The sequence below is a fragment of the Aphelocoma coerulescens genome, chromosome 4 (genome assembly GCF_041296385.1).
Source record: "Aphelocoma coerulescens isolate FSJ_1873_10779 chromosome 4, UR_Acoe_1.0, whole genome shotgun sequence".
Classification (NCBI taxonomy): Eukaryota; Metazoa; Chordata; class Aves; order Passeriformes; family Corvidae; genus Aphelocoma; species Aphelocoma coerulescens.
In genome coordinates, this window is record NC_091017.1 from 38,996,561 (window position 1) to 39,022,400 (window position 25,840).

At 37.5% G+C, this 25,840-nt stretch overlaps 1 protein-coding gene across 2 annotated transcripts in view; it reads right to left on the reverse strand.

Moving 5' to 3' along the window:
- The window catches only part of MARCHF1 (membrane associated ring-CH-type finger 1), a 297,172-nt gene that overhangs the window by 13,705 nt on the left and 257,627 nt on the right, over positions 1–25,840 (reverse strand). Inside the window, exons 11-13 of one of the 2 annotated variants that reach the window (XM_069013621.1) lie at positions 21,923–22,002; positions 20,904–21,635; positions 8,950–9,130 (exon numbers count right to left, since the gene is read on the reverse strand). In XM_069013621.1, the coding sequence (XP_068869722.1) occupies positions 8,950–9,130; positions 20,904–21,635; positions 21,923–22,002 (993 nt within the window). The remainder of the gene's footprint in view (positions 1–8,949; positions 9,131–20,903; positions 21,636–21,922; positions 22,003–25,840) is intronic. The other variant, XM_069013622.1, reaches the window with a different exon arrangement.

A 25,840-nucleotide genomic window follows, 5' to 3' on the forward strand; every position in this document is an offset into this window, starting at 1 on the left:
TATAATCAGTATGACTCGTCACAAGCTTATGCAATTTTTAGCTGTGCATGACATCAATTAGAAAACCCTTAAAAAGTGTAAAAGAGAAGTGTAGAAATTAAGAAGTGTAAAAATTAAGTAATTCAAGAATATAATTTCTAAAATGAAGTAGCTGTTTTTGCAATATGGAAGTAGTATTGAGAATACTTGTCATTTACCAACTAAAAGAACTTCAGTACCTGCATCCTAATGATCCCAACACAGACTAAACCAAAAAAAATGCTATGCTTTGGAGACCCAGGAACAGCCAGACCTCATGTCCCTCTCATCAAATGCTCTGTGTCTCAGATAGAGACCAACACCAGATGCTTCAGAGATGTGAAAGAAACCCCGTGGCAAGTAATTATAGCATAATCTCTCCATATTGGGAGCCTCTTTCTAGCTCCCATCTGCTAGAAATTGCTTTACATCAATATATAGAATGCAGAAGTACTTGACAAAGTGTTTAGTTTCCAAGTATCTTCTTTGAACGCTGGAAAGACATTAACCAATTTTTTGTTCAATAGAGCCTTCAGTGCTATCATGAACTCCGCTTTTACAATGACTTTTTCTTTTCTTGGCTTGTAAGACCTTTAAGAAAAAGATCATTACCTCCAAGCACAGTACACTTCAGCTACCTTATCTAAAAAGATAATCCTAACAGATAAACTGCAGGAAAAACATTAAACCACTGATCAAGAGTGAACTACCACCATAATCTAAAACTATGGGGAATTCCTTGTACTAAGAACAACAGGCACCCATGTAGAACTCAAAAATATTTACTTCAGATACCTGGGCACATGCCTTTATTACTCAAAAATCAAAAAACAAGCTACATGTTGGTAACCCATAAAGAAACATGGATAAAAGGGGTAGAATCTATGTCTCCATTAACTTTTATCACGGTTAGCAAGAACAGAAACAGATGCTGTGGTTGTCTGCTCTCCTAACAGTATTTCTACAATCATTCTATCAAAGGGATCTAGTTTGTCACTTTTGTTCTTTTAGCAGTTGTCGACCCCTGCCTCTGTCTAGTCTGTATTTCCAAAAGAGCAGCAGATCTAATTGAAGGCATGACGTTTGCTCCAGTCACTGAGTAGCAAATACCTTTAAATCATAGTCTGGTTCTCAAACAACAACTTAGACACACACACACACACACACACACACACACAAAGAAAACCATAAAAAAAACAATCGACGTGCCATACCACAAGAGCACAGACCATAATTTTGCTGCAAGACCAGTTATGCTGGGATTTCCCTTTCCAACCAAAGCAGGTGGGGCTGCTGCATTTTGTGGTATATATTCTTTAGGCAATACAAAAGCAGCCATGAGACAGGCTCAGTGGTGAATTTGAGAGGGATTCTGCTGGGGTCAAAGCAACCACAAGTCCTTTCTCCACTACAGGAGCCGTAACAAACCATCTCCCAGCAGTCTGTGCCTGAGCCTCTGTCTTTGAATACCAAGTGGGATGGGTTCCCTTTGCACATCTGGGTGTTTATAGTGTGATGGACGTGGACAGAAGGCTCGGACAGCATGGTAGAAACTGGAAAAGGAGAGAAATTAGAAAAATGGATATAGCAACATGCTGGAGACCAACATCCTATGACAGTTTTGTACACCTCTCCACTTCCTCTAGTCTTTCAGTCATGTCCAATTGAAGGGAATTTCTCTGAAGATCTGTTGTTTTAGGTACCTAAACCATAGCTGCAGTTTATGATCACAGTTTTATTAGAGAGCGTTTACTTCAATCGCGTTCTCTCCAGTATTCATCACAGTGCTTAATTTCGTCAACGTCAGATTGTTCAGCCTGCTGAGAATCAGTCCAAATTGTTACAAAGATGTGGTTTGGTTTAAATGTCCTTTTTTTGCCAAAACCATGGTATTTTTAAATACATTGTTGTTTAAACATACCTAGACATATCCTATTTTTGCAGCTATCTATACAGTATCTATGCATATGTCTGAATGGCCATGAAATAAAGATTAAAAAGAGGAGCTGATGCTTTTAATTATCTATAAATGTGGCTTTAGCAAGAATACTGACTTCCCAATGTATAGCTACAGTTGCCTTCTCTGTCTTTTAATTTTCCCACAAGAGAGATTCTTTCAATCCAATTAAATAAAAATAAAATAGAGGAAATTTGTGCTGAGGAAAGCTGCAGTAATTAACACAAAACTACAGCCTAGTGCTCTAGTAAAGAGCTAAGGGAAGCTATTCATTCTGACAAAAGGGGGAAATTTTAATTTTTTCCCAATAATTTTAATAAAATGCTACAGGAATAAAATTAAATTAACAAAAACCACCAAACCTGAATAAACTAAAAGTTATCCCATTTTGATCATAATTTAGATCCATTACTGGAATTTCTGTGTTCAAGAGAACATCACTGTGTTAAAGAAAAGCCATTTTTAGCATGCATTCCACCAGAAAGCAAGAATCAACCTGTGAACAGATCATTCTCACACCAATAGGTCCCAGGCAAAATAAATTTGAGGCAAAAACCAAATTGTATGTGTTAATTATGTGACAGATAGTTACGTACATTAATCAGATCATGAATAGCAGCCCTCTCCCATGGGAGCTGGTAAAGTTCCTACTTCAAAATTAAAAGGTAAAAATGGCATTTTTAGAAAAATCCATCAATAACAGTGACTGGTTTAGGTCAATGCTTGGATTGATTATGCTCTTTAAATTTCCTATCACTAGCTATACATTTTGTGTCAGCATTCCATTTACACTTTCTTTATTCGTAAAGCCAGAGATTCTCTTAATTATTTTCAATGCTTCAGCTTCCCAGCCCTTCCTTGGCTATAGCTATTGATGAGGTCAAGCTGTAAAACAAAACACCGAGAAGGCTGAAATAAAAAAAATGAAAAGGAGATCCCAAGTTCTTAAAAAATAAGAGAGAGGCTGATGAACTGCAGGATGGAATAGGGCTCTCAAAATAAAATGGAAATTGAATCTTTTGATGCAAGTTGCATCTGTAAAACAGCTCAAATCAGACTGTTTATTTCAGCCTCAGAAAGCACAGAAGATTTGTATCTCCCAGAGCTCACGTTCGTGGTTCTGTGCGATGGTGGATAACACTACTAATACCCAGAGCTGAACAATCTCCCAAATTCCCTTTGCTTTTGTAAATGCTATTGAACAGCAGAAGTAGCCAATTTGGTTCCTGGCATTTAATTAGAAGAGGACAGTTTTCATTTAATTTTCTTGTATATTTTTCATTTGCTTCTTAAAAGAATGCAAATTCAAAGCAATGACAGTACAAACATCTTGCTCCACCTCCATGAAGGATGCTGCACATGGGGGTGTCCCAGCAAAGCATCACAGTAAGATGACTTTTAGCAAGCCTAAGGGTATGCCATGATGGTTTCAAGGTAAGAGGTACGAGAATCTTTTGTCAGAAGTCCATGGGAACTGGAACAGCTGTGTGAATAAAGCTGAGTTTTGAATGGAAGAGAAAGACATACGGAGATGGCAGGCTAGCACAAATTCTACCACTATAAGAAAGTTAAGTTCTATTATTGCTCTTGTGGCAGAAAAGGCAAGATAGCATTATTCTGTGAACTACAGCATGCTATCTAGATACAGATAAATTAGCAGCAATGCTCTATTATCCTCAAAAATTAAGAATACAACTGTCTGAACAAAGTAGTCCCTTGCATCCCCAGGGCATCAGAACAGGATATAAATGCTATAGAATTATTTTTACTTTACAAGCTTTAATATACACATTGTCCCTTGAGCCCAAAGTTATTTGCTATAATGACATGATAGCCAACGAGAAAGTAATAGCTTTGTGCCTTTGTGCATACTGGTGAAGTGTCTGACCCCACATATTGCAGGCAATTATTTGAGGCTACTGATGTTTTGAGAGAGTTTACTGGAAGAAAGATAACACTGGAGCAGGTTGCCTTGACGACAATATGTAACTGCACCAGAACTCAAAAAAAAAAAAAAAAAAAAGCAGGAGCTCTTTCTATGTTGAGGATGGCAAAATATTCATCAAATTGGGTTAAAAGGAAACTAGTCCCACAGAAAGTCCTATGCAATATTTGGTACCACTTCTTATCATGAGCATTATTAGAAAAGTGATGAGAAAGCCAGGTGGTTCATACCTCACAGCACAGGGAAGAAGAATCAAAGCACTGTGGTAATGACTGCTCAAAAGTTTGGGGTTTTTTTCCTGTGCAACTCTTGTGGTCACTTCTGAGTTTACTCTGGCAGAAGTAGTTTCTAATGGCAAGCACTTTTGATTTAATAGCAGTATATCACAGAAATTTCTCTGCAGGTTCTATGACTTTTGGCAGTGATCACCATACCCTTAAATAAGGAATGTAAATATGAATTACCCAGCTACCATTGAACCAAAAGTAAAAAAAAAACCCACCCTTATTTTGCCACCACTGAATGTTTCAGGCATGATACCAGATTTTTTTTATATCAGCATATAAGCAAATACAGAATACAAGAGTGGTAAGCATTTAGAAGGTATATGTACACATTCAAAATAAATAAGATCAAGTTTCTTTCGTTATCTGCATTTGCTTTTGCTTCTGTTTAATTTAATAGAAACATATCACTCTGTACTTAAAGAAAATTCCCAGTCCTCTATTTTTTAAAAGGGGTAAATTCAGATACCCTTTCTATCAGACAGAAAATTAAGCTCAACTGGTACATAATGCTTCTACAAACAAAAAAATTGACTTGCTCTTCCTTAGTGACCAAGAGCAACCACATGGTAACAATGTGCAATATTGCTTATGCCTCACATAAATAAGACATTATTTGTAAATCATTTCAAAAATAAAATTGAGAGAGAAAATAGACATCTCTGACACCACACAAAATCTGTTAGGATTATGCATTGAAGTAAGACATCGCATCAGACACCAGACATCTTAAATGGATAGAAAAATTTAAATATGAAAAGTATTTTGAAGTATAGGAAGACACTGTTGAGAAATCTCTATTTAAAGGCATTTCTCCATTTTAAGCTCATTTTAATTTACTTTAATCCATTTCATACTCACGGTATTTTCATTTAATTTCTGTTTCTATTAGTCTTCAAACACCAAATTCAAGAGATATGAAATGCAGGTGCTAGTTTCTGGGATTGCATCTTTTTGAAAGAAAAAATGTTTTACCTGAGCAAGGTCAATAAGGAACTCACACAAGCTTCTCACCACTTTCTAATTCCTTCTGTGATAAAGTCACCTTATAAATTCTGCATCACGGGTTGCAGATGCTGAGAGGCAAAGCTACAAATGCAGCTGTATTATTTATAATGACAGACAGATGTAACAGAGACCATGAGAAATAAACCAGAAACACTAAGCAATGATTAATATTTAATCTCTATATTTATCTTGAGCTGAGTAATTAGACCTGTCCAAATGTATGAAACACTTGCAATGTCTGTTGATCAATGCTTAAAAGGATTACCTCAATGCAAAGACTCACTAAAATGATTAAACTGAGTTTTATTTGATGTCTGGTGCTTTCAGGGATTCTCTAATTAAATAACTGTTGCACATTGGCACAAACCTATTGATTTAATAGCAATTATCTTAATTTATGTTAACTTAGTATGCTCTACATTATCACTTATGGGTGCTAACAGATATGGCATGATATTCTAAAACAATTGTGCTATAAAACCTTAGACTTTGATAAAAAATCTGTTATGAAACATTGAGGGTGCATGAAAGGCTGAGGCATAAATAAAGATGGTAATTAACTATTGAATTAAATAGTTTGTTTTATATTTAAATCATGCTTTTGTGATACTGCAAAATGCAAAAGTATAGATTTCTGTAATTAAGTTTGGTAGTCTGTAAATTCTTCCCTTCAGGAGACCAGCGGTAGGAATTTTAAAAAGACATTATGATAAAATTCATCATAATGAAACAAGGCACAGTCAGTAACCAAACTTCAGAATCTCTTATCATGAGCGATGAGAGAGATTAAGAATCAAAAATTCAGAACTGGTTAAGAGATGCAGCCCTTCCACTTGTAGAATGTTACTTCAAAGCCAGGTCCAATGGAAATTGCATCATCTGGAGCTGGCCAGGAACTTTCACTCTAGGGGAAACAAATTCCTTTTTATTTGTTTAATAAATTAGTTTCTTATGGAATTGAAAAGGCAGTCCTTTCTTGAAACAAATTATGTCATCTTCTGTTCAGGAAGCACTGAAAAGAAATCTGTTTTCAGAATTCCTCAAAGCTTATTAGCAAAATTAATAATTGTTTTTGGGTCAATTTTGCTGTTCCAGTCAGCATCCAACAAAGTTGACAAGAATTGCTTTGTTTTCAGATATAACTACTCATAATGTCCCTGCCATCATGACAAGAGAATGTCAGAAGTTTGGAAATTTTGATTCATTGCAGACAGGCCAGATTTAGTGCTGGGGCCTGAAGGCTCTTGAGGTCTAGCACAGAACCAAGCCTTAGCAAAACCCAAAGCTCTCAAGGTCTGGAAATCCCAGTCTCTAATGCTTTTCAGATCCTGCATCAAGGAGACAGGATTGTGGAGAGCTTTGTGTTAGGAGCTGCCTGTCCCACAGTAGTTCAGTCTCTGGTAATCACCCTTTGTGCCAATCTTTTGAAAACAGACTTCCAAGGAGTGCCCCAAAGGTGAGATTTTGGGCTTCATAAAAGCTGCCAAGAAATTTGACAGTGTTCCACTGGGACTTTCCACTTTTGCAAAATACATAGTTTTTGACCAAAAAAAAAAAACAAAACAAACAAAACCAAACCAAAAAAACAACAACAAACAAACAAACAAACAAACAAAACCCAAACAAAACAGTTTCAGTGATTTTTATAAAGGATGTTTGGGTGGAAATTTACCAGTCAGCTCTACTCATATGGCCGGTCTCATGATCACTCTTTCCTCCCTTACCTTGTCTTTGCTACAGCTGTCAAAACACCTGGTTTGCAAAACAGTTTCTCATAAACTGTTTAGTGTTTCATAAATTTGTGAATGATGGCGATGGCTCACACTTAGTAAGCATCATATGTTTAATTAAATGTAACACATGAAGGGTGTCACAGCTGAATGCTATAAATGCCAAAGGACAACTAATTTTAACTTTGAAATCTTTGGAAACTTTGGTTTCTGAAATGGGTGTGACTTATAAGAAAGGATTTACAATTGTATGCTGAGTCCATTCAACACATACAGATATTTGTTAGCATTGCATTTGAAGGGAGGAATGTTGCCAGCATAGACTGCCAGGCAGATAAACTACTTTTGAGTACTGCTTTAAGCAGAAACAAAAATATCCTGCCTGAAAGAAGAGGTTCATCTTTTCAATGTCAGAAATCTAAAACATACCTGAGAACCAATGATAAGCTGAATAAGGTGGCAATCATTCAGTTAAGAAATTACAGACTTGCAGCCATTGCATTACTGCTCTAAATGGGGGAGGAGATGTGGCACTGACCACACACAGAGTTAAAAGTGCCTACTTCTGATACTGAGTTATGCACAATTTTCATTCCTTTTCTCCTTGATTGCTATAAATCTTGTTTCCCTTTTATAAAAGATGCTGTATTATCTAACAAAACCAGGAAAAGGCTTTTGTTAAAAATACCAATATCGGTGTATTCTCTTGAGAAAAATAACTGTTGTGAGAGTACTTGTTAGATGTTAGATCTTAAAGCAATTTGGTTTGAAAATAGAAACATATATACTGAAAAAATACCCCAAAGATGTGCAACAGGCAGGGTTTTTTATACAATTATCTCACTCATCCTGTCACATTAGTTAAAATATATCCGCAATTACTAAAATCAAAGTCAATATAATTAAGTTTATAGCCACCTTTTTTTTCTATTTACATCTGTTTCAATTTCTAGCTTACATGGTCAGATCTACGTGGCATTTGAGAACTCTGTCTTTTTCTGTTACAAGCTTTGCTTGCCAAATTAGCGCAAATTCTCTCTTCAGAAGTGTTTTATCACCAGGGACTTACTAGAAAATTCCTCTGAATAGGAAATGTGAAGGAATTCCATTGGTTCTCCTTTTTCTGAACTACTGCTACCTGTGTAAGGCCGAGAAAAACAAAATGTCTTTTCCCATTAAAACACTACTATATAGGCAAATGGTAGTCATAAGCAATAGTTTCTACATGTTTGTCAAGGGCTCTCACTCTGAAATTTATTTTAAATCAAAACTTGCCCAGTTCCAGATTGACTCAAACTTCAAAGATTCAACAAAACTCCAGAAGGATGAGAGCACGTTAAAATAAAAATTTGGAGAGAAATCATCCACTCCAAGGAAAACAGAGCCACATATGTTTAATAAACTCTTCACCTCCCCTATACTGACAGTCTGTGTTACATTATATTGATTTATCTTAGAAAACAGACGAGTGCAGATAACATACATATGACATTCAGGATGCAAGGTCACCCTGTATTTTAAATTCCATTAACTAATTTTAATATAGAAGTGATTAATTTGCCCATGAGTGTAACAGCTACAACAGATGCAGCTAAATTGACTGTGTTACTTTATAACTTCTGTCTCCACATTGGTATAAGCATCATTCTCAACCTAAAGTTATGGGCTCCATGTAAAAATTACTGAGTGAACTGGACCGTGTTACTTCAGAGCAAAACATGAAATAGGCAGATGAACCAATACCAAAAAGCTGAAGATAAAAAGTCTAAAACAAAAGACTATTATTTGTGCATTTATATTGTATGTGTCATGAAAGAGAGTCTTCAGTCAAGTTCTCTGCTGCTGAAAATTAACCAACTTAAATGTAAGAATAAAATCACTGGGACTGTATAACAACAGCAACTACAAAGCCATTTTGGACAGACGTTTCTTTAAAAGTGCTTGCCCTTTTCACAGCCATTCTGGAGCTCTGACACTTGAGGACAATTAAACCCCAAAACACCCTACCTTCCGGAGAGGTTTGAGCTTGGTCTCCATGATGAAGTCGTACTTGCAGAGCTCGCAGCAGCGCGTGTCCGAGCTCTTAATCCACTGGTGCAGGCAGGCCTGGTGAACAAAGCGCAGGGTCCCCGTGCAGCGACACGGCGTGATGAGGGGGCTTTCATCATCTCCCTCACAGTGACAGATCCTGACAGGAAGGACAGCAAGAGCGAGTAAGGCAACTTGCCAACCAGCAATGCAAAGGCACTGGCTTATTTACACTGCTTTCTCATCTTCAGGCTTGACATTCAAAAGATGCCAGGTATATGACCTTTCAGATGGAGGCCCAGGAACATATTCCTTGTTCCTTTCTGCCATTTAGTAATTTCTCTTCACTTAGTTATTTCTCTTTGAATTTTCTATGTGGTCTGAAGGTGAATCAATAGAAATAACAGTTTTTTCCCTTTTATGCATGGCAAAACCTTTAAGGCAAATACCAGAACGGAATAGTTCTTGGTCTGTGAGTAATGCCAATAAAATCCTCAAAGGTAGAGAAATCTAACCCAAGCTGAAAATATCCAGCATGAGAAGTACAAAAAGTTCCTAGGATATCTCTTTGGAGCTACACAACTAAAAGAATCACAGAGCAGTTTTGAGTACTCTGGAGTCATGCATATGGCACAGTGTGTACACACATGCACACTTTTTAGGAGGCAGGTATTGAAAAGTCAATTTTTTCATTCTTCACTCTCCCTATGAAGCAGACAGCTGCATTATCTGGGAAAACAAAAACTATTCTGTAAGCAGACCCTAAGACAGAGGTTGGTCCCTGAACCGTTTTACCTCACGATGGGATACAGAGCTTTTCATGTTGTGGCTTTGCATGAAGTGATCAGTGTTCTAACATCATCATCTGAAGGGTTTCTTCTGTGACACATGTCCAGATGTCCTGCTGATCTACCCCTCTTCCAAACAGTCTCCTGATCACATCAGGAAAACATTCACCCAATAATTTATTGGCAAGCATCTCTTTGAAGGCAGAGAAATCTCTACATCGAGCAGAAGGCTTAACCAAACACTTGAAGTTAAGGAGGTTCACCTCAATGAAGAGTAATTCTCTCCCATCCCCAACCTAGAAAAACACAACAAAGCACCCAAGGCCTAACGAGTGTCTGAAGTGGCATGCAAGAGAAAAAGAGGGAAAAACCCCCAAAAGCTGAAGCCTGAGAAATGCTATTTCAAAACAGAGAAGTAGCAATAACAGCACAGATCCTGTTGTCACACAAATGAAACATAGGCCTTAGAAATGTAGGAATGGCACCCTCAGACAGCACAGATGCAGAAGTGTCTGAACACATCTGAGGAATGACACCCTTTTACACAAAAAACTGTGACTGCACCACTCCTGGGGTAGGAAAAGGGGTAGGAGAGCCCTAGGATGTGGTTGTCTTCCTACTGGGCAGCTGAGGGAAGAGGGGTGACCTTCCTCACACAGGAGCTCCTGACGTATGTCAGGAGGTAACCTGGCAAAGACGTCCCAGGCAAGACTGGCTACTGCACAGCTCTGAGGCTGCCATGTCTATGAGCAGGGGAGCAGGAAATTCCAAAGTCTACAGGAAAGATCTATAGATCAAAACTGGAAGCTCCACTATTCTTCCACAATGTAGCCCAGAGCCACGAGAAAATGAATCTATGATAATGGGAAAGCAGAACAAAGCTGCTTTGCTGGACATACAGAAATAAAGAGACCAAAAAAAATCCAACAGATAAATGAAGCTCTGAACACCTGGTCCACAAAAGCCAGGTTTCAATTTCTTCAGTGGTGCTCACACAGGATTTCATGCCCCCCAGCAGTGAAGAGGAGAACAAATTACCCACAACTTCCTTCTTGCACATGTTCATTTTTTCAGACACATTTTACAAGAACTCAATTTACAGTCTTGTCTTTACTAATCCAGCTGAGCTAGGTGCATCAGCAGCTTAGTTCTTAGATGGGAATTGCCTATATGGTGATTTCTTACTGAGCCTCTAGCTTAAACAGAACTATATTTTCAAAACACTGAATAGTTATATTCTAACAAATGCATTCCCAACTGAGAGTTTCATAAAAAACATAATTTTCTTTTTAAATTAAAGCTATTCCCCAAAGGAAGACCAGCACTCTTTGTTCATTTAAATTCAAGCCATACATAATTTATTTTACAGCCTTAGCATTTAAACTATTTAGAAATTAGACAATTAAGCTATGTACCCAATAGTCTTTTTTTTTTCACTACTGCCAAGATTGTTTAAAATTATTTTCAGACCTACCGAAAATACAAGCCTAAAATTCCAATGGGATCTTCAAATAAAGTGACACTGCAAATTTGAAATGAATAGAAATAATCCTTAGTATAAATACTTCTACAGAAGAACACTACACTCATTATACATTCTATTTGGGCTTTCCTTGTACATAAGTCACAAGACAATGGTATAAATAACAGGGTGACACTAAGAACTTACAGTATGAAGAAGCTCAAACTAAATATTCTAATGGCCTTTTTCAGCTTATATTTTAACCATGAAATATGTAATGAGAATTAAACTTCAGTAGGAATTAAAGTCCAGAGAAAATGACCAAAGGCATGGCTTTCATTAGCTTGAACACTCTTTGGTCTCTTTGATGCAATTTAAGTCTTTGTTATTTGTTTAACCAGAAGAAATTAGCTTAAAAGACATTTGTGCTACCTAAACTCATAGTGACAGTCTAAAGATTTTTTGGTGCCCAACACCTGTGGTAACAGACTGTTGGCTAAATGCTTAAACATCTTTTAAAGACTTGGAGCAGATAACTTGCTCTGTCTTCCTCAGCTGTTAGAACTGAACCACAATTTTGTGTGTCTTTGCTCTTTGATGTGTTCATCTATAATGTACATCATAATCATCACAAATTATAGAGAGCAAATTGTTAATAATGGTTTTGAGAAGTTTGTTGTGAAAACAGAATGGAGGTAGGGATACAAACCACAGGCACACCTGAATCATATCTAAACCAAGTTGGAGGCAGAGAACTTTCATTCTAGTTTTCTGTTGTCAAATGATCACAACTGTTTGAAACTTTCATGCATCAGATTGATTATTTAGTGCACTGAACTTGTCCTGAGAGTAAAATTTGTTTGCATACTTTAGAAATTAACTGAATGGAAAAAAAACCAAAAACACTCTTTACCATAAAGTAAAAAACATATAATTTGCTAAATCTATACTGATTTATTTACAAGTTGTAGTACAGCACTGATCATTGCTAATAGCTGCAGTTTTAGCTGCTCAGACACATCTACAGAGTTTACATGCTCAGCTTTTCTCAACTTTTTAGTCCTTTACTCCATAAATGGCCTTCATTTTAGAGAAACACCTTTGACTATCTGGAAATGGAGGGGAAGGAAGTAATTTGACCAAATCCTCAAAAACTGAGCCTGTTTTGTTTTTTGGGTTGTTTTTTTTTTAAGGTTTGACAGCTTAGTGCATTAAAGATTCCTCTCTATGAACAGGACCTTTATTTTCCAGGGGAAAAGATGAGCACAGGACTCCATAGAGCTTTTGCTCTATGAATCATGTGTACACCAGACAATACAGGATAGATGAGCCATGCGCTGATCTTCTGATTCAGATATACAAAATTTTGTGTATGTGTATACACCTACAAACATAACCCTACACATTGAGATCACAGAATATCTGTATTTCTTTAAATAAAACTCACTGTGAGTCCTTATTAACTAATATTCTAACAGGGCTGTCATCCTTATGTATAAGTTTTTGCTTTATTTGCCAGTATTTTAGTTACCCAGCACATATTTTTCTAGCACAGAATTGTTTCTACCACCTTCAGCTAACAGATGTACCAAACAGAGAAATTAATGCCAACACTGTGCATATATGAGATGAAAAAAAACGCACAAAAATTCTTTAAAGGATGTCCTTAAACAGCAGGTTCACATATAATGCAACAAATTAAGAAAAATATTTTGCAGGAAAAAAACCCCAAAATTTTAACACTGAAAAAATCACTGTGAAAGATTTTTCATAATTCATATAAAAACTGTTGCAGACAGAGCTCTTGTATGTTCCCAACAAAACATATTGCCATCACACATATATAAACAAAAGGAATTTCTTATCAGATCAACATAATGAGATGCAGCTAAAGAAAACACTCAGAAGTGAGGCATCTTCAGAAAGTACTGTTGTCATACTGTCTTAAATTCCATGACTATGAATTGCTTTCCCATCTTTTCCACGGTCCTGTTCATTGCAAAAGGTAAAAGGCAGAAAGAGAAGTATGAAAACAGTCTACAACTTGTAGGCATTCCTATGCTCATTGGATTTTGGCTAGTTTTAAGAAGAACAGCAAGAGCTATCTTGGATGACTAACCTTCACTTCTCATCAAATTAAGATATTTTTTTTTCCATACAGACAAGCATAATCCCAGTTTAAAAGGTCTAAAATCAGAATGGAACAAGATCACTTGGAAGACTTTCAGTTTTTCCCAACAGTTATTTATTCTGGCAAAATCATGGCAACTGAAATTGCAATCTAGATGGTTAGCATCTAAGCTGCTTATTGCTAGAGATACAGGCAGATTCCAACAGATTTGTAGCTTTTTCTTCACATGCAGTTAACAGTTTTACTCTCATTACAGAGAACAGCTGCAAATCTCCAACCTCATTGGAAACCCAGCAGTTTCCCTAACCTGTCCTTCACTAATCCACCTGACTTCAGAAATTAAGAAAATAGTTTGATCCCTGTGCCTCTGTAGTGAAGTGGAAAACACACTTATTCTGCAGGAGTCCTGTGAGGCTTAGTGCTCCACTCCTACCCAGCCAGCAAGTGCTCCTCTGTGACAGCATCTGTCCAGCTGATTCCCATGAATGACTACTGCCAAAGGAAAGTGATAAAGAACAAGAATCAATCAGCATGTCCCTGCTTCTGCTTCAAGCCACATTAAGAACATTGTCACTAGGAGCAGCGCTGGTGGAAAAGTGTTTACAGCAATTCTGCACCACCAGAACTCTTTCTGTGGATCCCATATTTGCAACTGGCACCTTATCTCAGTACCCAGTAGAGTTTTTAAGGATTTCTGGCCATTACACATAGACCAGGGGTTTTAGCTACAGATGCTTTTATAGACTTCCTTAAAAATACACCAGATCAGATTTTACTATCATTAACAAATGTACAATGTAGGGGAATGCCTCTGAGGCTTTAAAAAATAGAAATGTATATGGGGGCACGGGCATACTCATAATGATGTACAATTATGCTTAAGGGCTATAAATGATGTAATTATGTAAAGCCTGCATTGTTCTTTAATATTCTGGGTGCTCTCCATGCTAACAAGTATTACAGTGAAAGTGTAGCAAATCAGTTGAAAGAAAACAGCTAGTGCTAAAACCTGGGGTATCTACACCAGACACATCTGGGTGGCGTTTCTTTGATTTGAAACTGATTTTGAGTTGGACCAGGAATACACTCAAAGGGAATACAGCTGAAGAACCCTGAGACAAATTCTCAGCATGGTCTAAACCAGGGGAAAAGTAATGCTGATCAGATGTGCTTCAAAAGCAGGCTTCTTATCTGAATTAAAGCACTAATGGAGGCCCCTTCACTCACAAAATTAGGACAAGCTACAGCCTTGTGACTGCATAACGCTTACAGCAACTGTGATGCAATTTCTAGGCAATGTGAACTGAATGAACACAGATGCCTAATAACCATAATGTCATTTTCTTGAAGATGGAAGAATACCAGTACAAGAGAAATACTTTCGAACTTTTAACAGATTTCCTTAATAAAAGAGGGAAATATTTTCTCCATATAAATATGCTCCAGGAAGACAATGCCTATTCCAGAAGTATTATTTTTGGTGAGAAATTATTAAAAAGGCAGTTAAATCTGGCCCTTCACTGGAAAGCACATATGAATTCATAATGGTTATGCAAAGAAAAATTTTTACTCTGTTCAGTGGGTACATCTCATCACTCTATCTCACTATTGCTAAAGGGAGCTTAGTCAGGAAGAAACAGCAGAGCTGAAAAGTGTTGGAGCAAGTGAATCTCTGGATTTGATTTTTGGCTGTGAGGAGTATTAGCTGCCAGCATGAAATGCCATGAGCTCCTAGGTTATCTTAATTGGACCAAAAGGATCCAATTCCCCAGGACTGCAAAAGGATGCACAAAATTGCTGTCACTACTGTTTGATTTTTTCTAAGGAAAACTATTCAGTCCAAAAAAGGTCATTTTCTCTTTTGCCAATTTATAAAGTGCTTACAGTACTTTTAGACAGTTCGAACCTAAAACTAAACAACTTTGTTCACAACTCACAGCAAGTAACTGTCATTCATAAAAAGCATCCACAAAAATATCAAACTCTGCTCATGCATAGTTTATCACTTGGAAAAAAAAAGGTTAAATTCACTGAATATGTCCACCCTGCAATAGGCTACAGAGTGCCGTGTTTCTCGTGCTTTCATTTTACAGGCTTCTTTTTTTTTTTAAATCTCATTTCCATTCTTTTCACTTTTAAATCACAAAGTAATCTAAATGACAAATTGGTCTTCCTCTCCACTTAATCACAGTGTGAATGAAGCACATTAATTCTCCATACCAAATGTAATCCATTTGTATATCTCTTCCCTGTCACTCCTGCCCTTCCATTATGCTCCACAGTCAGCTGCCTTTACCTGACTAGAGGAAAAACCATTTTTAAAATGTTGCACCACACTAGTGGAATTTCATAAGGACCTAGGTAAAGCTTTCTCTCCATTTCTGCAAAAGTGGTCAGAATTTGTAAGAGACCCAAGAGCAAACAACATTAGCGAAAGCACATAAATATTTTATTTTGTCAACATTTCTTGTCTTTCTATTAATCTTCCTTTATAGGTGATAAATAGGATATCTAAAGAGTTACAAATAATTGCTGCCTCAGATGCGCTGTTAGTGCAAGATATGTGTCTGACAAGATTTACTGCACTGAACAAGTTCAAAGAACTAGGGACCACATCTTAAAACAGGATAAAGATTTCCTCCCACCCACCTAATGAAAGTCAAAGCTTTAAGGAACTAAACTCCATACAGAAAATATGCAAGTTTTAAGTATGCAATAACAGGACCCCTAAAACTGAGGGTAACTTTCTAAGGAAGCTGTGCCATTTCACCTATTTTCATTAAAAATAATAATAAGTTCTGAGAGAAACAAGCAGAAACCAGGACTCAGTTCTCCCCCAGATAAGTGATCCTAATCACAACAAAGACATGCTTGTCTTACTTTGGTTCTCCTTGCATCCATGTGAATCATGAAGAGCTTCCAAAAGAGACTGCATAACCAGATGGCTGAAGAGGTGACAGATGGAGATTTGAACCATCAGGCAGAGAACAGAATTAACCAGAATTTCATACTGCTTCAAAGACTGATGAACCACCAGACCATCATGCAGAGGAGGAGATTCCTCAAAAAGCAGGAGATTCCTATCAAAAAGTCACTTTGCAAAAGTAAAGATCTGAATGGGAAAGTAAGCAGGAGTCACAGTTATTTTCAAGGAAGGGGTGAGGAGTGAACATGCAGGGCAGGATTCAGAGACACAGCTCCTAAGGAACATGTCATCCTGAGACCACAAGGTACACACTAACATCCCAGGGAGAAACAGGTTAAAAACCCTCCAGCCAAACACCAGTCTGGAACTAGAGCTTCTTCCATTTTATGGTGATTTTAGAGGGCTCTGGATGGTATTTCAAGTCTACATTTTCTGCACTACAGTTTATTCACTGGATCCAACATCAAGGTTTCAGCATAAGTGTTTAGAATGAGTGTTAAATTTCAGTGGTAGAATTTGAACCTATATATCTCTTCTGTTCAACTTTCTCTTTTTTTTTCCCCAAGGATTTGTTTCCTACCAACCACCTTCCTCTCTGCTGATTTTGTGAGCATTCCCCTACATGAATATTTCAGAATGTAAATAATTTCATGAAGGATTTTTTTTATTTATACTAAATAATATTAAGGAAAAAAAACCCGTTGCAGCACTTGATTTCACAGAGACAAGTTACATAATCATATTGCCTCTTGTCATATGCAATATATACTCTATTTCTTCCCGTATATAATTGTCCTAACACACAAAAGTGCCATATTATTCTTTTCCTAAGTTTATAATGGCCTTTTAATTAACACACACTAGATTTTTAAAACTGTTTTTTAAAAATTATGCTTGAAATATACTCTGCAGGTCTCATGAATCAACTCCATAACCTCCTTTACTTCCTCCCCTCCCTGCCTGTTTTCTCACATGCCCTACTCCTCAAATGAGGGCCTGCCATTACCTGACTGCAGAAGGAGTCATTCAGAGTCCAATAAAACAAAATTCAACTTCCGATAAGCATCTTTTTTTCAAAGTGAGGAACTCCACTTTATGTAAGTGCATGTGTTTTTCCTGAAACGACTGAATCAGTACTACAAAAAGATTTTACACCAAAAGCCTAACTAGTCAAACATAAAATATCTTTCAACTATATAATCAATAATAAAAATACCACAAGATATATTCAGAATCAATACATAAAGCACTTATGGTCCACTAGTGGTAATATCAACTAACCAATTTTCTTTTTTTAGTAATTTCCATGTGAAAATCCATGTGACTAAATTCTCACAATCCATTCACTTTGTCATGTCCAATACAGGGCTGTTCCCTTCAGGGAGATTATCCACATGCAGACCAAAGAAAGCTATTTCTGAGACTGTGTCTCAAGCCACATGGCAAATTCCAGGATAAATTATATATGTAGAAAATCTCAGACAAAGGGCAACTTAGGAAAAGGGGAATCTAACTGTATGATTTAGAAAGTATATCCTGTGAATCTTAAAAAAAAATTAAATAAAATTAGGTGCCAAAACAACTCAGCATGGCCAGAACTTATGTTGTATCTCAGAAGAAACCTTGCTTCCTAACAGACTCCAGGAGAAAGTAGTTCAGGGAAGAGACTGTACAGGTCAGCATTGATGCCATGACATTGTTTCAGCATTTTGGAAAGAATCAGTGACACTAGAAGGGGAAATATTTCGCTGAAGTGACCAAGAGGCTCCCCTCAGACTAGCTGAAGAACATATTGCACAATGGTACTCTATCTGACTAATGCACCTATGCTGGAACTGGGCGTATCCTGTCACATTCCTGCTCATGCTGCTAAATGCAGATTGAAGAAACTGCCAGCAATACATGAGGAAATGAAGGAAAGAAGCTGCCAGAAACTTAAAGACAAAATAACTGTCACCAAGAGATGTTTATGATCCCCGGTCCTCTGCTATTTCCACGCAATCCCATTTAGGTGAGGGCCATTCCTCTCAGCCAGTGCTGTCATATCAATTAAAACACATGAACAGCTAGGATGAAAAGCTTGAAGAAACACCCCAGGAAAACTAATTTTCCACATCACAACCAGCTATGCTAACCTAGTCTTAGAATAAACATCACAAAACCACCCTCCTTTTTTTTATTTCTCATGCAGAAAAGTGGTGTATATCTGCAGAAGTCTATTGACACGTAATTATTTATTTTTTGTTTCAGATGGGAGGTTGTGAATTTGAGAAAAAACCCTGTAACACAGAAGACAAATCAATGAAGTGCATGGACCTGTCCTGAGAAACAGAAACTACAGTCTGAATTTGTAGTAAAAACATGTCTTCATTTTTCTTCAGCTGTCTGCAAACTGATTAAGACAACCTATTAGCTATGAAAAATTAACTTGCTTTTGATTTTGCAATGTTTTTCCTAGATGTATTACAGTCACTATGATACATCTGATAATGATGTACCATAACGATGTATCGTATCGATGACAAAAAAATAGCATTATCCCTGACATGAAGAAAAATGCGATTATGACCGTCTTGAGAAATTTTGCAGAACAGGTCTCATTATCAACCACATTGAGTTTAATGCTGGTTGCTCAAAAGAACACCTCCACTGATAGTGAGCCTAGAGGCACATACATATCAAAAGTTTTCAACCTTTCTCAACTAAACAAGAGCCTGGCTGAAAAGTCTGCATGGGCACCCAAAAGGTCCATCCTTGAACCAAACTCCAAGTCTTGCAAAAAGCACCTGAAAAATTATAATGAAATTCAGTGGGTTGAGAAGACAAACAAAAGACTGGAATCTACTTTCCATCTGAAAGTAAATTCTAAGTTTGGTGATTTGAGCAACAGTTAGGACTAATCTACATAAGGCAATAACAGAATTTTATTTTTTTATATATATATAGTATGTGTGTATATATATACACACACATTTATTTATTTATTTGTGTATTTTTTTTACTACAGTATAGTTAAGCCCCTATGAAGACCCATGTTGAAGTATTTTTTTTCAGGTTTTGGGTAGCTTATGTTCTTAATAATGATTAAATTACCTGTTCTGTATGTATTGTGTGTACTACAGGGGATCTTCAATACATGCAGACTGGGTAGTTCAGAAATCTAAGAACTCTGAAGCTGTTGTAGTTACCTGTGCACACGTCTGCATCATGCCCTCTAGATACATTTCAATAACATGGTCACCTCTGCTGCTGTTTCCTTGTGTTTCTATAAGGCAGAGAGACCCCAAGCCTGTTCCTGATACACAAGCTCATGCACAAACACAGCTGAACTTGGAAGAACCTTAAATTATTATGACAGACAATGGTCAGACAATAGAAAGGTGCGTTTTTGCTTGGTAAGTACAAGGAGTGCATAGCACCAGCTGCATTAGTAATGGCTTATATCTCCTGCTGTGAAAAAGCACAAAAGGACTGCATATTACCTTTTTTCTTTTCAGAAATAGGATCTTTGCAGTGTTTTACTAAGTTAAAGCACATTGTGAAATTGCATGATGTGGCATCATGAACTTCCTCATCCTCTGTTTACATTTCCACACAAATTCTTCCCAGCAAAGAAAAGTGAGAAGTTTTGGGTTACCATATGAAGAAACTAAGCCTGATTGACACTTTGTAGATGAGAGTCAATGCTGGCTCACAAGTTTGGTGAGAGAAAAAAAGGAAATACTTGTTTCGGTTCTGTTAGACTTAAGGGATGGTGCATTTTCATTTACCACTGAACTAAGTAACTCAAGCCTTCCCAGCTGTGTAGTCCAAATTTGGATGTTAGCCCAGAAGTGTCTAACTTGCTCTCATTTCCAGGGTAAAATCCTTACCTTCTGGTTGCATGCTTCACACCAAGGGCATCAGGTTGTCAGAAGTCTGAACTTCTGAACTAAAGAGAACTCTTGGTGTTGCTTTTTCTTCCCCAAAGCTTTTATTTTACTGCTTATTCTGCCCAATCATCCTTTTGTATTATTCCAGTCCTTGTGAGGGGTGACTGAACTAACAGCTCATACACCTTCACAGTGTTGAGATGTTTGGCATTGCAAAGTCATGGACAAATTATGCCGCACTGGAGACAATGTTCTGCAGGCACCATCCACGGGATTCCTGAGGTAATGGCAACTCTGGAGGACACTGAATCAAGACCAGAAATTTATTTCATATAGGTCATTGAAAAATGACATAGAGGGACCAAAGCTGGATTTGAACTGATCACTTAAGGATGAAAAGCTCCATATCCCATTGTATTGAGCTATCTGACACTCTGCTTCATTCTCTGCCTCTGGCTGGACATTTAAAACACAACAATACTCAGCCAGAGGACAAAGTGGGCCCATCTTCATGGAGCAAAGACAAACATTTGGTTCCTTTGTAGGATTACTCTTTTTAAATAAGAGAAGTATGTCTTCAGATTGAGATATGCTAATTTCTCTGTAGCAAAGGTTTTTGTGTTATTTCCTGTGGCCTGCCTAGCAGTTTATTACTGAGAAATAGGGACAGAAAGCAGTCAAGGGAAAGGCACTCAGACTGTGGCAGGGAGAAACTCCTTTTAAGAATGCTAAATCCTTCTTATTAGGGACTAACCTGCATACTTCTAAATCATCAGACCAGTCATCATACAGTACTGGAGGCTTCTGAACAGCATGAGGCACAGTGGGCCCTGCCCCAGCAGGTGCTCCATTATCTGGGACTGCCCGAGCATCGCTGCCAGAGCCTGCCTCTGCAAAGGAGTCCTTCATGTGTCTAAGGAAAGGTGCAGGCTGCCGATCTCTGTGGCAGCTTTTGCCTTTGCTTTTCCCACATCTTCTTGAGGAAATCCTTGCTTCCTGAGATGATGCTGAAGACTGCGATTCCTTAAGCCTTGGAATCCTTCGCCGGTGATTTAAAGTAGGATTCTCAGGGTCAGATACCTCTTGTTTCTTTTTTCCCATTGTCCCCAAGGTGACAAGCTCAACAGCATTATTGTTTGATGAGCCATCCTGGTTACTGCATGATCTATTGTTTCTTCTCCCTCTCCTGGCCATCCTGGCCTTTTCTCTTGCTCTTCTCCTAGCCTGAGCCCACTGACTCTCATCCAAAGATGATGATGAATCGGATGCATTCCAGCTGGATCTCGGAGGCTCAGGATGCAATTTACAGTTTCTCCCCTTTCCTTGTTTTTCTGTGTGCTCACCATTTTCTCCAGTCTCTCTTTTCAGCCTAAACCTTCGTTTTATGTGCTTCTTACCACCAGGCTCCCTATTAGAAGGAGCCAGCACCATGACAGGGGTTGCATGTTCAAGCTCATCTTCTGACAAATCATGCAAGGTAGTAGATCTAGACAAAGCAGTAAGCAAAGGAAAGGGATGGAAATGGTAAAGGTGGGTGGAAAGAGAGATTACAAAAAAAAAGAAAAAAAAAGGATGACAATGAGAACATGAATTTTAATAGAAAAACATGAGACTAAAAAGCAAAAACAAAACCAAAACAAAGAGAGATCAAAAGAAAACTAAAGTCTATGTCAATTATGAATAAAGTTAAGCAGAAGCAAGAGCTACATAACATTTAATAAAAACAACTAACAAATATCAGCCAGATAAGAGTATATTTTTCTCAGCACATACCTACAAATGTCCTGAGTGGAGGGGCAGACTGACAACCGGGATTGACTCCTGGGAGCTGTTCCTGTTGTAGGACTGCTTGCCTGTTGAAATAAGTTATACAGTTTGGAATCTTTGTCCATGAAATACATTGCAGATATTTTACTGCTTTGCCACATGATCACAAAATTAAAGTAACTGTTCCTGCTGTTCATAGCGCACTGTTGAACACACAGAAGCTCACAAAATACAGGAAGCTTGAACAAAAGTGAAACCTATTTGTGGAACTAAGTACGACTGAAGTGTTTGAGCTCTCATTCGCCCATGACTACTTTTTGTCACTGTTTGAGGAAGCAGCTTTCAACATATGAATTTTCATTTGGGTCTATTGTACATGTCTGATGGGAAAAAATACTGGTTTTCTTTTGTGCAAACAACCATGATGATTCCTTTCCAAATCACGTGAAGTGCATTTGCGATATTTTGAGTGATGAAGAGCCCAAAGCTAACCTAGGTTAAGTGGACTGGTGAGACAGCAGGAAGATTAGAGTGTGTTCTAAAAGATTTTCAAGGCAATCAGATCTCCTAGAAGAGCTGAAAAAGTTAAACTGAGATGATCCTGAAAAATCCAAAGTGCAGGCTGCATCTCTACAGAGCTGATCACATTCTCAAGCAGCAGAAGAGATATAAAACATGTGTATGACATTTTAAAATGACAGATATAAAACACGTATGTGACATTTTGCTCATAAGGTTGTTGCTACAAATTGCAGATTCGATTACCCAAGACTTTCACTGAAAATATATTTTGATGGTGTTAACAGCAAACCATTTCAATCTGCCTTGCTGTCTATTGGCAGCAGAACTGTACGGAATCCAAATGTAAATCTAAAGCATTGTGATTCTTCAGGATCCCTCACAAGACATGGTATTGTGGGAAGTGGGTTCAACACAAATCATTCTAAAGGTCATGACCTTCCCGTAGCTGATATGGGGTATTAGCTTTTAGTATGCAACCCCATCCCATTGGGAGCACCACTACCAAATGCAGACAAGATACTACAAGCCTCAGAATTCCATAAGATCATGCACCAGATGCAAGGGAAGGATGACTATTAAGCAAGAGTACAAAGTACAAATCATACAAAGATGTAAAGCCTGTCATCCCAATCTTTTGAGGGAGCGAATCAAATTCAGTCGGATAATTGAAATTATTTCCAGCTCAACTTTCACAGATATTTTTGTGGTGTCAAAAAGGTGTTTGCAAATTAGTAGTACAAGCAAAAATAATTACATATAGCAAGTACCTACCAACACTTCACTTTTATCCAAGGTTCTCAATATCCATTATATTTAATGCAGACATCTTTTGGAAACATCAATCACCACTATGTTCATTTTTGCTTTTATTTGGATATGAGCTGAGACTTAAGAACAGTGCTTTTGCATGAAAACAATCTTCTAGCTCTTGGAATTCAAGTAACCATTTTTACCTGTTGATTAATATTGCAAAAATACACCAAAACCACCAAAAATATTACTAATTCTTTGCTTTCAGTTCCATGAATGAAGCTCAGAGATACAACAACTAAGCCAAAAAGAAAAAATAAATTGATAAAGCACTTGGACACAATCCTCCTGTTCTAAGTTTTTGCCATGTCTGGATTCACCAGTCAAAGGAAGAACATTAGTGTGTCTACATGCAGTGTCATGCTGGAAGAAAAGGACAAGTAGCAGTAAGAGAAATTGTACTTTGTATCTCCTTTTCTACAAAAGCAATATTTCAATTATATGTATTGTGACAGAGTATGAATTTTTCTTACATGCATATTAGAAACATATGTTATATGCATGGTTGGGTACATAATCTTCTTCCACTTCAGCCTCTGTGATTAGCATTAAGTAATTAGGCATATCTTAAGCTACTTAATGAGGAAAGATGCAGACATCAGCACCAATAACTAATGTTATTGGGTTACATGCTGCTGTTGATGTGTGAAAAAACATCTCCCCAGACTAAACCTCAGGCAAAGGACTGCTAAAGAAATCCAGCCCCAGAGGCGAGTGTGGACTCCTGAATTCATCCCTCATGATGAGTTAATTTCTTTTTTCCCCTCACTGCTTCAGGACTGTCACCACTGCTTCTTTTGGGATCCCTGTACTACAGGGGTTTGGCCTGGTCCTACATGGTGGTCACATAACCTCCATGTGGTAAAAGGAATTTTTATATCACCTTCCTACAAGCAGTACCCTTTGAAGGGATAAGGAGACTGGCTAAGATGGCCCAGTAACCATACAGCAGGTCTGCACAAGTTCAAGAAACTTTCAGCAGCTATTAAAGCAGGAAGCCAGCTAGACAGCTCTTAAGAGAGCTGAAATAACGCCAAAAATTAAACAAACTCCTTGAAAAGCTTTTACACTTATTATTTGGAACCGCAGACAGGTGGAAATCTAATTATTTTAAGATAAAAATTACATTACCAGTTTGACTACTTTAATCTTACATTTCACTTTCAACTGTCAAGAGGTCTGGACTGTTTCAGCCCTGCTCAGTCAAATTTACAGGCATAATGATGTTATGTTTACTTGCACATAACTCAGAGAAAAATTTATTTCCTTCAAAACCAATTTACATAAATATCTTTTACAAAAATGAATGCTTTTTGCTTGTTTGTCTAAACCCTATTGGAGTAAACACGACAACTGGCAGGCAAAAAGCCAACGCACCACTTAAGTCTTCAAAAACATAGCATGAAAACTCCAACATGACAAGTTATACACAAGATAATTCAGATACTTACTTGTGATCAAATTTAATTCATTTGGTTTCTACAACTTTGTAACACAAATTTTGATTTTTATCTACATTAAATTAGCTTTTAATGGTAAAATCATAGAATCATAGAGTATCGGGTTGGATGGGACCGAGCCCAACGTTTCTCAGCAAAAGCACAGTGTGGACAAAATGTCCCAACACCCTGTCCAGCTGACTCTTAAAAGTGTCTGATGTTGTGGAAACAAAAATGAACTGATGGAGTGATTTCTAAAATCAAAAACGTTAGTGTTTCTGATATTAATTTTCCGATGTTGATTTGTGTACTTCACAGGAAATGGAGTCCCTTATTTTGTAACTAGGTCCAGTCTTTTTAAATTAAACAGGAGTGGAAAGACCTAACGTCAGGTCTGCCCTTGCTAGCACATTTCATATGAATATAATAATTCACAGCTAGATGAGCTCTTTTTAAGAACCTGTAAATTTCAGCTCAGCTGGATGCCTAGTCCAAACCTCTATCCCCAAACCCCTTTGCATTTTCATCCTACCCTGTTCTGACAGCAGTAACTGTATCTGCTTTCTGCTACCAGCACTGCCTCTGGGTTTACCCCAATTCTTTTGGCAATATTCCCTCTTTGCCATCTCTTCTACAAGCTATACAACCCAAAATGATTTAAAAAATTTAAATAATTGTATCTCTTAAATCCAGTCTGAGAGCAAAGATACCTAAAGGGGCATTTACTTGGGTAGTGTATTTACAGAGAGAATTGTGTATTTTCAAGGCATATCTGACAAACCAGAACATGATAATTTAAATACATTCTGCTCACGTCTTACCGGTCCAGCTCTTTTGGGAATGTATTTGCAACAGATGTTGGAAACAGTCTCAAGCGGACAGATCTTATTGCTATAATTGCTATCCCATTGCTATATTGCTATGCAGCACACTGAATATTTTGAGATACTGTATTTAGTGAATAGAGGGATCAGATTGATGTTGAGGTCTCCAATTCCATCTGAGAGGCAGAATAATGACATTTTTAAAAATAGTATTCCTTGAATGAATGTCTTCTTCAGACAGGTATATTGTACAGCTCACTGGAATGAGAAAACTAAATAAGCTCTGTACTAATTCTATCACAACGAATTATATCAGTAGCAGAATTAAA